Source organism: Amphibalanus amphitrite, unplaced genomic scaffold (genome assembly GCF_019059575.1).
Source record: "Amphibalanus amphitrite isolate SeventyFive unplaced genomic scaffold, NRLGWU_Aamphi_draft 001086F_arrow, whole genome shotgun sequence".
Classification (NCBI taxonomy): Eukaryota; Metazoa; Arthropoda; class Thecostraca; order Balanomorpha; family Balanidae; genus Amphibalanus; species Amphibalanus amphitrite.
Genome location: NW_024882580.1, coordinates 14,846 through 29,266, shown reverse-complemented (window position 1 = coordinate 29,266; position 14,421 = coordinate 14,846). Strand labels below are relative to the sequence as shown.

Sequence of the window (14,421 nt, the reverse complement as noted above, 5' to 3'; positions counted from 1 at the left end):
GGCCGCACGTCGGGCACAGGCGACAGTGGTCCAACTCATATGTCTGACTGGGCAATATAGTATTATTAGTAAGTACCGTATACCTATCTCCGCAGAGAATATTGAGTTTAGGGACTGAGGGGTACGCTACGCTTTTACGTTTTTTTTTGCTCTAAACATCGATGCCACTTGCAAATTAGTAATCCGAATAACCGGTAAGCTAGATATTACCGTCCCCAAGGCTTTGGAACTCTATGAAAGTGAAAGTGGAGTACCGGTTCTCGGTTCAAACCGTTCAAACAATCGCATTGCAGTATGACACACCAATTGATTTATTGTATAAAATTAATCATACCTTGAAATTATTATCCATGCGGCTCTGTTTTGTAGATATCGTAGAACACAATAAACGTGTGCACTGTGCAGTGTAAGATGTAAATCACTGCCAAGTGATATAGATTGAACGGTGGCAGCAGTTTAAATTGAAATTATGAGACGTATCTTGCGGATCAAAGACAAAATAGGCGGAGGCATTTTATTGGAATTCTGAATTTTTAGGTTTTTATTTCGCATTTATTTCTGAGCAGGGTTGATAGAAACGTATAGGACATATCACAAATAATGTTGAATATGCTGATGGTATTCAAGAGCATGCATGATTTACTATTTAGTCCAAAATCGAGATTCAGTCTTCAGACGACGCCGACGTGGACGCGTCTCTGAACCAGAACCTGAAAACACGTGGCCAACTCAAACTCAAAGTTCAAAGCATCGGGATATAATATATTGATATTCAGACGCAAAATTTGGCAATTGGCAATGAAAGCAACAAGCCACAAATCCTGGCAGGATAGCCAATAAAATATTATAAGACAGGCTTAGGATAGTGCTGCCTTTGCGGCACACCTGCAACGGCTTTGACCTGCACTGTTTTGAAAATGGCTGAGTTTTAATGGTACCCTTTGCCTTTACTAATACTGAACCAGTCAACAACGTGCAGAGCCAGTAATGGAATTTAAAAATGTGTTCTTATGCAAGAAGTAATTTAATAATTGCATAATTTTTCCCTGGTCCACCCTGCTATGTTTTGTCATTGTGTCGATTGTGTCATTTCTTGGATAACCCTGCATGACTGCCACAGCAGTCCTACTCCTGTACGCTGGTTGCTTGTAAGCTGTTTAAATGCTGGTAGTCTTATAAATAACTTCACCACAACTAGCAGCAGCACACCACAGTAAATCCTCAGTGCTTAGTGCACTGAACAATGCCAATGCCAACATAAGCTGAGTGAGTGTTCCTTTAATGAGAAGATCATCCGGAGCAAGAGAAGAAGTTGCCATCCTTTGCTGTTTGGAGTGACTGCACTCTGCAGTGTGGACACATTGACAGGGACAAGTCATTGTGAAATATTTGAAGGGCTTGACAAAAATTTGATCAGTTTGGCATTAATTGATTAAATGACTAATTGAGGCTTGATTATAAATTGAGGCTTTATGATATCTGAACATAAACTTGTATTTTTGCAGTCTCCTGTTGAAGCTTAACTGGATAAAATTGAAATATCAAGATGAGAAACTTGGTTGTTTCAAAGGTTGATGTTCAAGCTCTGGACAATGACCCAGATTCAAGCTTGTCACCTACTGGAAGACCCTTCATATCTCCAGACCCAGACAACAGCACAGTGTTTGTTTCTGACTCAAAGCACATAGTCAAGCTGGATGGAGCAAGTGTAAGTTTTTGTTTGAAGCTTATAATTCACATTTAATGTTCTGTAAGTAATGACTGGATGTAAGTCAATCTTTCTTCTGCTAATAAATGGTATATTCCATTAAATGTTGTGACATGATCAAATTCAATTCCTGCTCATGTTCCCTGATATTTTTGAATCTAGCAGACAGTTTTTATGCAGCTTATTGTAATTACATGTTGTAAGTTGTTGGAGGGTGCCTGGTTCCCAGTTTCTTTTTCTCATCACATTATTTTGTAAGGCTTAAGTCAAGTTGCCTGAGATACTATTGATAAGTGCTCAGTTGAGTCCAGCGGAAGCTTAAATGGACTATTTCAAGAGGTTCTTCATGTATCCATTGGGAGATAGAGCCTGACACTGTTATGCTTTGACAGGTGGAGACATGTGTCAGTTTCACTGAGCACATCAACCAATCAGAACAGGATGAGGTGGTGGCTGCTGAGTATCTGCCTGATCACCAGGCACTCTTTGCCATTTCCAAGGCAGGAGCATTCTTGCTGTGTGATTGCAACACACAAAAGGTTGGTATGCAGCTATGCTTTTTGTTTTTGAGTAGGGTATTTGATTAAAGTTTGCCTGTATTGGTGTAAGTCTCTTGATGTTCGAAGCAGAACGAATGAGACATTCAACTGCAAACTCTGGGTTTCCCTACTCCTAATTTGTGTGATGGCAATGCTCTCAAAAGCAGCTGGTCATTTTGGTCTATTCTCCCCAGGTTGAGCATGTGGGCAGTGTGCCTGACGGGCTGCAGGCTATGTGCTGGAGCCCCGACCTGGAGCTGGCTGCTCTGGTCACCTCACAGCCAGCACTGCTGCTCATCACAGCAGAGTTTGAGCCGGTGGCTGAACTCCCACTCCTCTCAGAGGAGTTTGGAGACAGTGAGTTAAAAAACTGCAGGGATGAGACATGCCATAGCCCCAAGAACTGGTTGAGCTTCTCACTCGACGTTATTCTATACAAGTTATGTATAAATTTTGCTATAACTGAGATGGCTGTATCACTGTGATGTCTGCGATCCCTGTGCGGTGGTATCTGACTGCTGTGACCGTGTTCGTGGCAGTGGCCCCCGTCACTGTCGGCTGGGGCCGTAAGGAGACCCAGTTCCACGGCTCGGCCGGCAAGGCGGCCGCCGTGGCGTCGGAGCCGACCGCGGAGCCGGCCGGGCGGGACGACGGCCGGCCGAGGGTCACCTGGCGGGGCGACGGACAGATGTTGGCCGTGAGCGTTCTTTGCCGCGAGACAGGTCAGTCACACACCTGAGCTAAACATTTTTACCATACTTGGCTGCGAGACAGGTGAGTGGCACACGACTGCAAAACAGGGCAGTGCGTCCTCTACCGTAAGACAGGACGTCAGTAACACACTCACTAGGGCCTTGCTGTTAGATCCTTTCCTGGTCTTGCTGTTGGATCGTTTCTGGGCGTATTGTTGAGCCGTTGTTGGGTGCACTGTTCGGCCAGTGCTGAGTGCGTCGTGACCAGTGTGTATCCGCGGCGTTGGTGACAGCCCTCCCGGTCTTCAGGCGCCCGCCGGTTCGTGGTCGTGTCCCGCGACGGCAGCCGTCTCTCCACCAGCGAGCCGGTGGCAGCGCTGGGTCAGAGCCTAGCCTGGCGACCCTCCGGCGCCACCCTGGCCGCCACGCAGCGACTTCCCAACAAGCTGCAGGTGGTGTTCTTCGAGAAGAACGGCCTGCGTCACGGAGAGTTCACGCTGCCCTTCCCGCCGGACGGAGCGCATGTGAGTGGACACGCTGACGGCCCAGTGGGCTGACCGACGGCGATGGGAGCCGAATTCGGCGAGCTGTGGACCGACTTAGCCGCTATGGTGTGCTCCAAAATCCTAAATCATCTTCTGATTGAATGTTTGGGATTAAACAATGAAATTCACATTGTTTCATGAGTATAATGGTTCAGAATGTTCGAAATGTAACGGCATGTGTGTTGCCATCAAACCAACTTCGACTATGACATCGAAGCCTTTCCTGAGTATTTAAATGGATCGTAATTCCCGCCGCTGTTCTCCCTAGTGTCTGAGTTCTGCCGGAGCGGTAATAATTTCATCCCCGTTCCGCCGGCGTCGCAGGTCCGCGAGCTGCTGTGGAGTCCCGACTCGGCGGTGCTGGCCGTGTGGCTGGAGCTCGGCTTAGAGTCGGAGTCAGAGTCAGAGTCTCGCGTGCAGCTGTGGACGACGGGCAACTACCACTGGTACTGCAAGCAGGAGCACGTGGTGGCGGCCGGCGACCGGGCGGTGGCCGTCACCTGGCACCCGGCAGCCGACTACAGGTCAGTCACGGGCACGACGACCAGCGCCGGCAGCGGTAACTGCATGCAGGTCGCGCTCGCGCAAACGCGATTACGTAATTAGGCACTCAGCTCAGTGTCTCAAAGCCATTGCGATGCTGTCACATCACCCAGATGCGCATTCACGTTTTCCATTTCGCTCCTCCCCGCATAACGATAAAGTCGCTTCGGGCGACACGCTACGCCCCCCCCCCTCTCTTACACACACACTACTCCTGGCCTCTATTTGCTCGGGCTGGCTGGTGACGATGGTGAAAGTCTGGTGGTAATGTGCCGCTTCGGCCGGCTGGTGACTCTGTGTTGTCTGACGGTGACGCTGGTGACAGGCTGGTCATGGTGCTGTGCCGCTCGGGACGGCTGGTGATATGGTTACTGACTCTGCCGCTGGTGACAGGCTGTTGGTGCTGTGCCGCTCCGGTCGCCTGCTCACCTGGGAGCACCAGTGGCGGTGGTCGACCGCCCCCCATTCATCAGTGGCAGCAGTGGCGGACGGCAGGCGACTACTCATCACTCCACTGGCATCCACCGTCGTACCGCCTCCCATGTCTGCCCACGAGCTGGTACTGCCGGCCTCTGTCAGTGCTGTGTGCCAGGGACCGGCCGGCGCTGACCACTGGCTGTGGGCAGTCACCTCCGACCGACGACTGCACGCGTTCCGACTCTGTGAGTGACCACCAGAGTTAGCTGGCCTAAATGCGTAGCGTGAATTGGCAATATCAATGTCCTTTTGTTGATTTAAGGAATGTATTTTTTTTTCCAGACAAAGTTGATATTATCAATGATCAATGTCTTTATCAAACGAATATGATTTTCCGTGTTACAAATGATGGCTTTTATTGTTTTCTTATTCAGGAGCCCCAGAGCCATAATTTTACTCCCCAACAACATGTCATTGTTTACAATATGTGACGTTATTCCTGTGCTCTCTGCCGCCCTCGTGACCTCCCCGTTCCCTGCACAGTGCCGCTGGGCACCGAGCCGGTCACCTCCACCGCCGGCTGCACTGTAACCATGACAGCCGGCGGCGGCGTCGGGTTCGCCGCGCGCGCGCCGCTGCACGAGTGGCGTGGGAGCTGCTCTGTGGGTGGCGCGCCGCCGGTGTACGCCTCCTGGGCCTGGGAGCTGGTGAGCGCCGAGCGAATGGTGTGCGCGGCACATACTCAGGACGGGTACCAGCTGTGGCTAATGGACGTTACGGCGCCAGAGACGGCGGGTGGTGGCGGCGTCAGCGTCACACTGAGGTGAGTGTCGATGGGCTGGTGATACCCGGGACCGGTCGTGGTGGGTATGTATTGGCCGGTATGGCAGGATGGTGGAACCGGGACGGTAAAGATAGTGAGACAGGTGTAGAAGATAGAGCCGATTGGCACGGATAGGGCCTTTTCATGGATACGGCCCGGGTGAGACGGGTAGTGTCGGCCAATATCAGGGTGGGAGTGGGGTGGGAGAGTATACCTATGCATTATGCACCCTCACATCAGCTGCATTTTCTCGCCCAACGTCATGTGTGCTGTATACCGTGCCCGTTCGCGATAGTCCCCTGACAGTCTCTCAGCCGACCCGCCCTGACCCTCCCCGCGTGTGTTTCAGTCGCACGCTGCCGGTGTCCTCTGCGCCCCTCATCATCAGTGCGGTGGGCGGCGGGTCGGCCGAGGCCGTGGTCCACTCCGAGGACGGCTCGATGTCGCTGTTAGACACAGAGACAGCCGAGTTGCGGCCGATCACCGACGGCCAGTCGGGAATGGAGGTCCGGCTGCCGGTCCCCGCACAGCAGGCCAGTGCTGAGAGTGACACTGACAATGACACTTGACTTTGAGCATTTTGCATCCTATTTTTTTTTTTTTTTACCATATGGTTAGGCGACAGGCGTAATGCTACACATCTAACTTCCTGAGTTTGCAGAGATATATTGTCCCAGTGGACGTAACGGTTGAACCCATGCAGTTAGTCGGAACTGGAAATCCATTTGCCGTATCTGCTTGGCGCGGTGTCGTGACAGCTGCTGTCTTAAACTCTACCTAGCTGTCCCGCTGCTAAGTTGATGACGGTCCTGTCCCGCTGAGGCTTTCTCACCCTCCTTGCCGGTACAGGTGGTAGCCGTGAGCGGCGGCCCGGCCGGCCGGCGCCGCGTCCTGTCTCTGACCGGCCAGCGGCGGCTCTACTGCGACGGCCGGCCGCTGCTATCTGCCTGCAGCTCGTTCGGCGTGTCTGACGACTTTCTGGTGGTGACCACGCTGGAACACACGCTCCTCTGCCTGCCGCTGACCGCTCTGCTGGCTGACGGTTAGTAGTTGGACACGATACCGACCGCTGCCCCACTTACAGCGAGGGCGGGACTAGTCCGACCTGAGGCCGGGCAACTTCTGGGGAATTAGATAAATGCCGTCGTTGGACCTCCAACGCAACGAGCCACAACCAGACAAATGTAGAGCTACGAAGGCCTTACATGAAGACTAGTATAAACGGCGATGATGTTCAATGTCACGCATTGATATCAGTATGTGAGCGTGCTCTGTGTCTTTGCTGACCTACCTACCCTTTCCACTCACAGGCAGTTCTGTCTCGGAGTCGAGCTGGTCGGAGGTGGGCACTCGGCGGCTGGAGCGGGGCTCGCGACTGGTGACGGCCGTGCGCGGCGACACGCGACTGGTGCTACAGATGCCGCGAGGAAACTTGGAGGTGATCCACCCGCGGCCGCTGGTGGTGGCCAGACTGGCGCGCCTCATGGACAGGTGAGGGATGGTGTGGGACTGAAGAAGCAGACGCTCGGGGCTTGGGCTGATATTGGAGGAAGGTGTTGACACACATATAAGATGGGGACACGCTTTCGCTGACGGACGCTTGAGTGGGTTCTTGGAGGAACTGACGGCAAGGGGAAGGCCTGAAACGCTTGGGTAGCAACAACTGACACACTTGTCGATGCACGGTCGCACTATATAGTTAATGACTGCCTGATTATAGGGGAGGGACTAACTCTAACACAAGGAAGGGATTTGCAAGCATCGGGAAAGGTTAACACGTTGGGACAGACTACAGAGACCGAAACACATCGACAAGGAGTGATCTGACCAGAGTAAGACTGACTGCCGCTGTTTTGTCGTCATGTACCGGCTGTCGCGCCTCATCCTCTGACCGTTTCTCACCACCCCGCCAGCGCCGAGTACTACACTGCCTACTCGGAGATGCGTCGGCACCGGATCAACCTCAACCTGCTGGTCGACCACGATCCGGAGACGTTCGCGGCGCGCTGCGACGATATCTGCGCGGCGCTGCGCCACGAGCCCAGCTGGCTGTGTGTGTTCGTCTCCGATCTCAGGTCAGTCGCTGTCTGGTCGCTGTTTTCTGTAGCCCGTTGGTATAATTACTGGGCTCTTTTTTGGTGAGCAGTCTTTTGCACATTGCACGTCATGCAACATTTCCCAGGCCAGCCGCCGGCCGTATGCAGCTCTGCATAAAGCACGGGTTGCGATGAGTTGTGACCGGCCTGTATAAATCATCTCTATCCGGTTAGCGTTTCATTGACCTCCACAGAATCATCCGCCCTAAACACTAACCCCACTCCCATCACACGTCATATTAACTAACTATATGTCTGCCTGGCCTGTCCGGTCTCCATATTGACGGTATGTCCCCACCCGCCCCCTGCTCCGCCAGTGAGGAGGACGTAACTCGCACCCTCTACCGCGAGTCCTACCGGAGCCGCTCGGCCGCCGCCGCGGCCCCTCCTGGAAAGGTGGACCGCGTTTGTGAGCTGGTGCGGGACTCCCTGGAGCGGCTGGATCGCGGTCGGCTGCTGCTACCGCTGCTCACCACACTGGTGCGGCACACCCGGCCGAGATTGGAGGAGGCGCTGCGGGTCATCAGTCAGCTCAGAGGTGAGCAGCAGCGCGAGGACATAAAAAATGCGGGGACGACTGGGAAAATTGGAGTGGAAATCTCACTGATTCATGAGCATGCTGACGTACCCCATGTGGGCTATATCACTGTATCAGTGCTGGATCTTGTTTTGGTCCTTGGTTGGGTCCTTTGTCTGACTCCCGCAGAATGATGGTCGAGTCTTTTTATCCTCGAAAGGGAGTAATTCGTCTATTTGCACTGTCACGGCTGTTATAATCATATCGTCTAAGAGACGATCTCAGCTCAGTGTAGGCGGCTCCTTGTCGCAGACTCTTGTCACGCCCAACCCCTCCTGTCGATGCTTCTTTATACATAGGCTCTGAGTGTGTCTCCTAACCGTGCCCCGTTAGCACACACGCAGTACATCCTCCAGCTGACTGACCCCCCCCCCCCCTCCATTTACAGACGCTCCTCCCACCGAGCCGGGCGCGGTGACGGCCGACGCTGCGCTCCGTTACCTCATCTGTCTGGTGGACGTCGACCAACTCTACTCCGTGGCTATGGGCACGTACGACTTCGACCTGGTCCTCATGGTGGCAGAAAAGTCGCAGAAGGTACGAGGTCGACACAGATCGGGACTGGAGAGCTGCACTCTGGGAAACGGCGGATATCTGCCTGGGAATCGGTCGCTCTTCAGGGTTTGTCTTGTGAATCGTAACTTACGAAAAGGCAGCAACTGTTTACCCTTGTTTCGTTGTAGTGGATGACACTCAAAGGATTATGTGATTTCCAAAATCCATCACTTTTTGAGCTGTTGTCTCCATTTTGCCGCTTGTTATTATTATTATTATTTATTTATTATTATTATTTTTGTTGGGTTAGGCCCAGGGATGCGGAGCCGGAGCCGGAGTCGGAGCCGGAGCCGCCGGAGCCGGCATATTTTGCCCGGAGCCGGAGCCGGAGCCGGAGCCGTGAAACAATATAGCCCGGAGCCGGAGCCGGAGCCGGAGCCGCCAAAAAAGGGGGCGACTCCGGCTCCTTTTTATTTTTTGAAGAGGAAAGAAAATAATTGACCTAGTTCGGTTTGACAGTACAAGGCAGTAAAACATATGGTACTTACGTCATGGGCCATCAAGTGAATGAAAAAATCCGAATATCCCCAGTATCCCACAGTACGCAAACAACTTCCTGTTTGCTCTCCCCCCCCCCCCCCCCACGTCTACTGCATCCCCAGAACATGAGGACCAGTCATCAGGTGACAGCCATCGTTTTCAAACCAGTGCAGTGGACTGCGACTCCCAGCACCGTCTCATCCCACACACCCCCCACCCCTCACCCCCCAATGCAGCCGAGACGGGTGTCAGCTTACGATGGTTCACTGAACTCCGATTCGCGGCGACTGCGTTTCCAATGCCATCGCTTCCTAGCCCTTTGTTCTGCCAGTTCTCTCCGAGGTGCGTTTGCGCGGGGACGCGGTGAGCCGGTCATGGCAAAGAGTAACGCGTATAACCAATCCAATTTTTCTTCCACCCGTATTTAATTGATTGCGTAGGGGATGTACTGAGTCGGAGCCGGAGCCGCCGGAGCCGGACCATTTTACTCGGAGCCGGAGCCGGAGCCGGAGCCGCCATAACATTTCACCCGGAGCCGGAGCCGGAGCCGGAGCCGATTTTTTTATCCGGAGCCGGAGCCGGAGCCGGAGCCGTCTGAAATTTCCACGGCTCCGCATCCCTGGTTAGGCCCCTTTGGACTGACGAGACCAGGTTCAGAGCAGGAAGGATGATAGGAATTAGGTGGAGACATTGGTCTGGGCAGTGCACCCTAGTGAGTCACTGCACCCGGTTACGGGTGTGCTCCCTTGGGACCAGCGGTGCCGCTCCAAGGGAGCAGCCCGCATGAGATAAAGGTGCCTGTCCAGCCCAGACTGAGGGCTGCGGCGTGAAAGAGAAGGGTTAGAATATCCTGAGGATGGAAAAGACGGAACGGAGCTTTCATCTTTATCTTTATCTTTTGTTGGGTTAGGCCCTTTCGGTCCAATTAGACCATTTCAGAGCCGGAAGGATGATAGGATATAGGGGGAGACATTGGTCTGGGCAGGCACCCTAGTGAGTCGCCGGGGCTGAGCCAAGCTTTCATCGTTTGTGCTGCTCATTTAGCTTGCTTGTCGGCTGTCTATGATGGGAGTATGTGTAGGATGGACGGGGACCTGCTTTGCCCGTCTCCGCCCTCCGGTGTTGACCATTGGACCCCTCCCGTTAGGATCCCAAGGAGTACCTGCCTCTTCTGAACGAGCTCCGTCAGCTGCCGGCCGAGTACGCCCGGTACCGAGTGGACTGTCTGCTGCGCCGGCACGAGTCAGCTCTGCGCCACCTGGCCGCGGCCGGCGCCGACCGGCAGCCCGAGCTGCTGCGACTGGTGCAGGAGCGCGGCCTGTACTCGGCGGCGCTGCGGCTGCTGCCGGCCGGCGGCGCCGCCTACCGCGCCGTCTGCGGACTGTTCGCCGAACACCTGGACGGCGCCGGCCGCTGCTGGGAGGCGGCCGCGCTGTACGTGCGTGCCGGCGCCCAGACGTCGGCCGTGGACGCGCTGCGCCGCGCCGGCGCCTGGCGCCAGTGTCTGCAGACGGCCGGACAGCTGGGTATGCCGGCTGACCAGCTGCGTCAGCTGGCCGCCGGACTGGCCGCCGAGCTGCGCGCGGCCGGACGCTGCGCAGACGCCGCGGCGGTCTATGAGCGTCACCTGCGCCAGCCAGAGGAACAGGTGGCCTGCCTGCTGGAGGGCCGCCTCTGGGACCAGGCGGTGGCCGCCTGCCACCAGGCGCGACGGCCCCAGATGGTCGGTGAGTGTTCACGGTCCACCAAAAGTTCTGCTCACTGTGAAACGGCCTTGGTGCAAACTACGAACCATCGGCCATTCGGCCAATCAGTGTAATGCTATCCTCTATCCTTGAATGCATTGATATTTTACTGCGTTCCTGCCCGACTGGGGTTTACGTTTTTCACACGCGAGACTCTTGACGTTTACATATATGCGTCCCATGTGAACCGACAACTGGGTATCTTCAGTGACGTCACTTGGTATTTGTGCGGTTGTGGGTGGTGGACTGGAAGCGCCTCTGTTCAGTTTACCATTCCGGACCCCTCCGTTCGTAGTCAGGATGGCCGAGCGGTCTAAGGCGCTGCGTTCAGGTCGCAGTCTGGTTCTCCAGGCGTGGGTTCGAATCCCACTTCTGACAAATGCTTTTCACTTTCGCTCTTGCCCGACAGTGAGCCCTCGTCAATTCCGAACAGCTCGAAGCGACACGGAGCTCGGTGCTATCATCGTTTTGCACACTTCACCCTCATCGCTGTATAGCTCTGGTGACAGTGTGTCGACTGTAGTAACCATGTCACTCCTCTGCACGCTGATTTAACCCTGACCCGTCCTCTTGCAGCGGTGCTAGCGGTACCGGCGCTCCACCGGGCGGCGGCCAACATGGCTGACACACTGCGCCGGATCTCTGACACGCTGACCGAGCGTCGCGCCCGGCTGGCGGTGGTGCGTGCCCAGCAGCTGCAGCTTCTCAGCCGGCAGCGGTGCCAGCTGGCCGACGGCGAGGGGCCGGCTGGGGCTGACAGCGACCTCTACTCGGACTCGAGCAGCGTGTCGGGGGTATCCGCCAGCTCCGGATCGTCAAGGTGAGCTCTGAGCGCCGCGTCGCTGGCTGGCCAGAGACGGCAACAACAAATAACGGGCGACCATGGGGCCTGTGTCTGTTAGCTAGAGCATCCATTTGATGTTTTTCCTTCTCAATATCTCGTTTGCTCTGGATGGATATCATTGATCGTTGTCTACACCAATGTATATGGCATTGGTCGAGTTGCGTTTCGTTGCATTGCGTGATGTTGATGTTGTGCTTCTATAGCCATGTGGCCTCGCAGAGCTTCGATGTGGTGACCCGCTGACCGGTCCCGCGTATTCCACCAGCCGCACCTTCCGCTCCAGCAAGTCCCGGCGGAAGCAGGAGCGGAAAAAGTACAGTCTGCGGGAGGGCAGCGGCCTCGAGGACCTGGCTCTGGTGGCCGCCTGTCACGCGCTCATCGCCGAGGCTAGTGCGCTCACAGGTGGGTGGGTCGTTAGAGGGCACAGGGGTCATTAGAATACACAGAGGTCACCAGGATTCGCAGAGGTCACCAGAGTGCACAGGGATGCAACCACAGGGATACCGGAGCACACAGGGGTCATTAGAGCACACAGTGGTCGCCAAGGGGCGCAGAGGTCACCAGAGCGCAAGAAGAGCTCGGGGGCTATCGTACATGTCACTGTACATCCAGCTCAGTGATGTGTCCGTCTGTCCTGCCTTTTTGTCGTTCCATCCTCTCCTCTCCCCCCCCCCCCCCCATTGAGTGCAACCAGAGCTCACGCCTGACGCCCTCCCCCCCCCCCCCCCCTCCCGCAGAGGAGATGTCTGCGCTACTCCGCGCGCTGGTCCAACACTCCCTCGACGAGCCTGCCGGCGGTCTGCAGCGCTCCTTCGCGGCCCTGTTGGACACCCTGCCGGCGGCGGCGGCGGAGGTGTGGCCCGAGCCAGCGGCCGTCGCTCAGCCCCCGCCGGCGGGTCTCGGCCCCACCGTCACCGCCAATCAGCTGGCTGACCTGGCGCAGGCCGGAGGGGACGCGGCCGCCGCGCAGACGGCGTATGCGGCGCGGATGGCACAGCTCGGTGAGTTGGAGGGGTGGTGTTGTTGTTGGTGTTGGTGAATGTTGTTGGTGGAAAATGTTGGTGGAAAATGTTGGTGGGGTGGACGGGGATATACAGATGGATGGAATGTGGTATACAAACTCAACAAGGTTGGAAGATCGCTGGTTTTTTAATGTCTAAAATCAGCCCAAGCGGCGGTTGTCTGGTCTCATATGAGTTGGGCTGGTCCGGACTGGACTGGAGATCGGTTTCAACTTTTAAAAAAATCGCATCTTACGCTAATCAAGTATGCTCAGGCACTCAAACGGCGACACTGGCTCGCTACATAATTCTAAGAAAAGAAAACTGAAGGGGCATTAAAGGATAATGTCTGCCCGTGGGGACGAGTAGTAAAGTAATCTTGGTGGGGACCTCTGGATGTAGTAAAGTAATCTTGCTCTGGATCGCCCGGGATGCTCTCCACCGTTAACCCTTTTGGGCGGGGAGGACTGAGACTGCACTGCGGAGACGTACCCATCCTGTGGAGGGAGGGCCCCACTGCGATGATTTAGAAGACCTTGGCGGCGTCCGAAGCTACCAGGTGTCGTTCTGGTGACAGGTGAGAGGAGATCAGAATGCTCTCGTTATCCGCGGATTAGCAGACGACAGCGTGTTTTGCACGTGGAGTCATGCTTGTTAAGGATTGCGGGTTTTCGCAGAAGTTTCTACGTTTTGCTGTTTTGCAGAGATGTTAGGTGACATCTTTAGCAGGAGATAACATTGAGCATGGTGGGGGTACCCGTGCCCTTGATATTGTGTGACACAAGTCGTGATCTGAGAGAATTCCGCGGCGGAGCTCTTCAGTAGTGCTCATTTGTCGCGGAAACGCCTGCTACCACGATGTCCCTGTTAAACTTCTATCCACAATCCACATTCTTGACGGATCACTATGTTGTTACTAGTTACTCTCTTGTTCTGTGAAGTATAAGTCGGTGTGTTTCAGCAGTGATGACGTGAGGTGACGTTTATCCGCCCCTCTTTGCCGGCAGAGCCGCACCTACGGTTCCCTCCCCTGCTGAAGAAGGACGACAGTTGGAAACTGCTCTGTCTGGAGGGGTTCGGAGTGGAGCCAACCAGCTGAGTTCTCCCTTCTCCCCCGCGGGCATCTCTGGGTTCAGGGGCGCACAGACCGTCATAGATCCTCTGAGCGCAGTGATAGCCGTGGAGGCGGCGGGCGCCCTGCAGGGACACTTAGCACCGGCCAGCGGTGTCTGAGCTGCCCCGTTGGCCGTCCTAGACACCAGCCGCCCGGCGACACCTGGGCGGTGTTTCACGGGACGCTGCTACCACGCTGCTATCAAATTGCGCGAGCTGACGTCACACTTGTGGTAGTGTTGGAGCAATGGGCCTGTTGATGTTTCCATGGAAACCCAATTTGACACGTGTAAAAGCAGCGTGCTGCTATCACCGGTGAAACAGGGCCCTGTATGCCTACCCGTTTACCGGCTTACCGGCAGTTTGACAGACAGCGGACCGCAGATGTGAAAGGGTCCGTCGTCGCGGCAGCACTGTCTGGGCTGAGACAAAGTGATGGTATTTTTCCAACTGTGTGGTGAAGCAATGACAAAGCTTCAGGAATGGTTCCCCAGCCGCGATATGTAGGGGACGCTGGTCCAACGCTAATGGTGCTCTCAACTCTCAAGAGAGGTTTGTGGAAGTGATCAAACAGACAATAATACAATGAACTTGAATGTGCATAGTTTTACGCTGTTGAGTTAAGGACGCGTTGTCTGATACTAATTGGTAATCGCATTGAATCATCGAGGTTTCAACTCGGCCATATTGTATAATTGTTGTACAAAGTATTTTGTGAGAGACCCAATTGGCTTTAAAGTGTT

General features: G+C 54.9%; 1 protein-coding gene and 1 non-coding gene across 2 annotated transcripts; both read left to right on the top strand.

Annotated features, from left to right (window-relative positions):
• Positions 1-548: 548 nt before the first annotated feature.
• Positions 549-14,275, top strand: LOC122369946 (elongator complex protein 1-like). Its single transcript, XM_043345106.1, has 20 exons — positions 549-579; positions 1,506-1,708; positions 2,101-2,247; positions 2,442-2,604; positions 2,787-2,969; positions 3,249-3,463; positions 3,809-4,008; positions 4,421-4,689; positions 4,988-5,267; positions 5,617-5,773; positions 6,117-6,309; positions 6,578-6,758; positions 7,181-7,342; positions 7,681-7,901; positions 8,329-8,477; positions 10,123-10,702; positions 11,297-11,540; positions 11,830-11,966; positions 12,302-12,565; positions 13,573-14,275. Exons 2-20 carry the CDS (start codon positions 1,547-1,549, stop codon positions 13,662-13,664), a joined length of 3,999 nt encoding a protein of 1,332 aa, XP_043201041.1. The 5' UTR covers positions 549-579; positions 1,506-1,546; the 3' UTR covers positions 13,665-14,275.
• Trnal-cag lies at positions 11,015-11,098 on the top strand. Its single transcript has one exon. It is a non-coding gene; the product is annotated as a tRNA-Leu (tRNA).
• Positions 14,276-14,421: the final 146 nt, after the last annotated feature.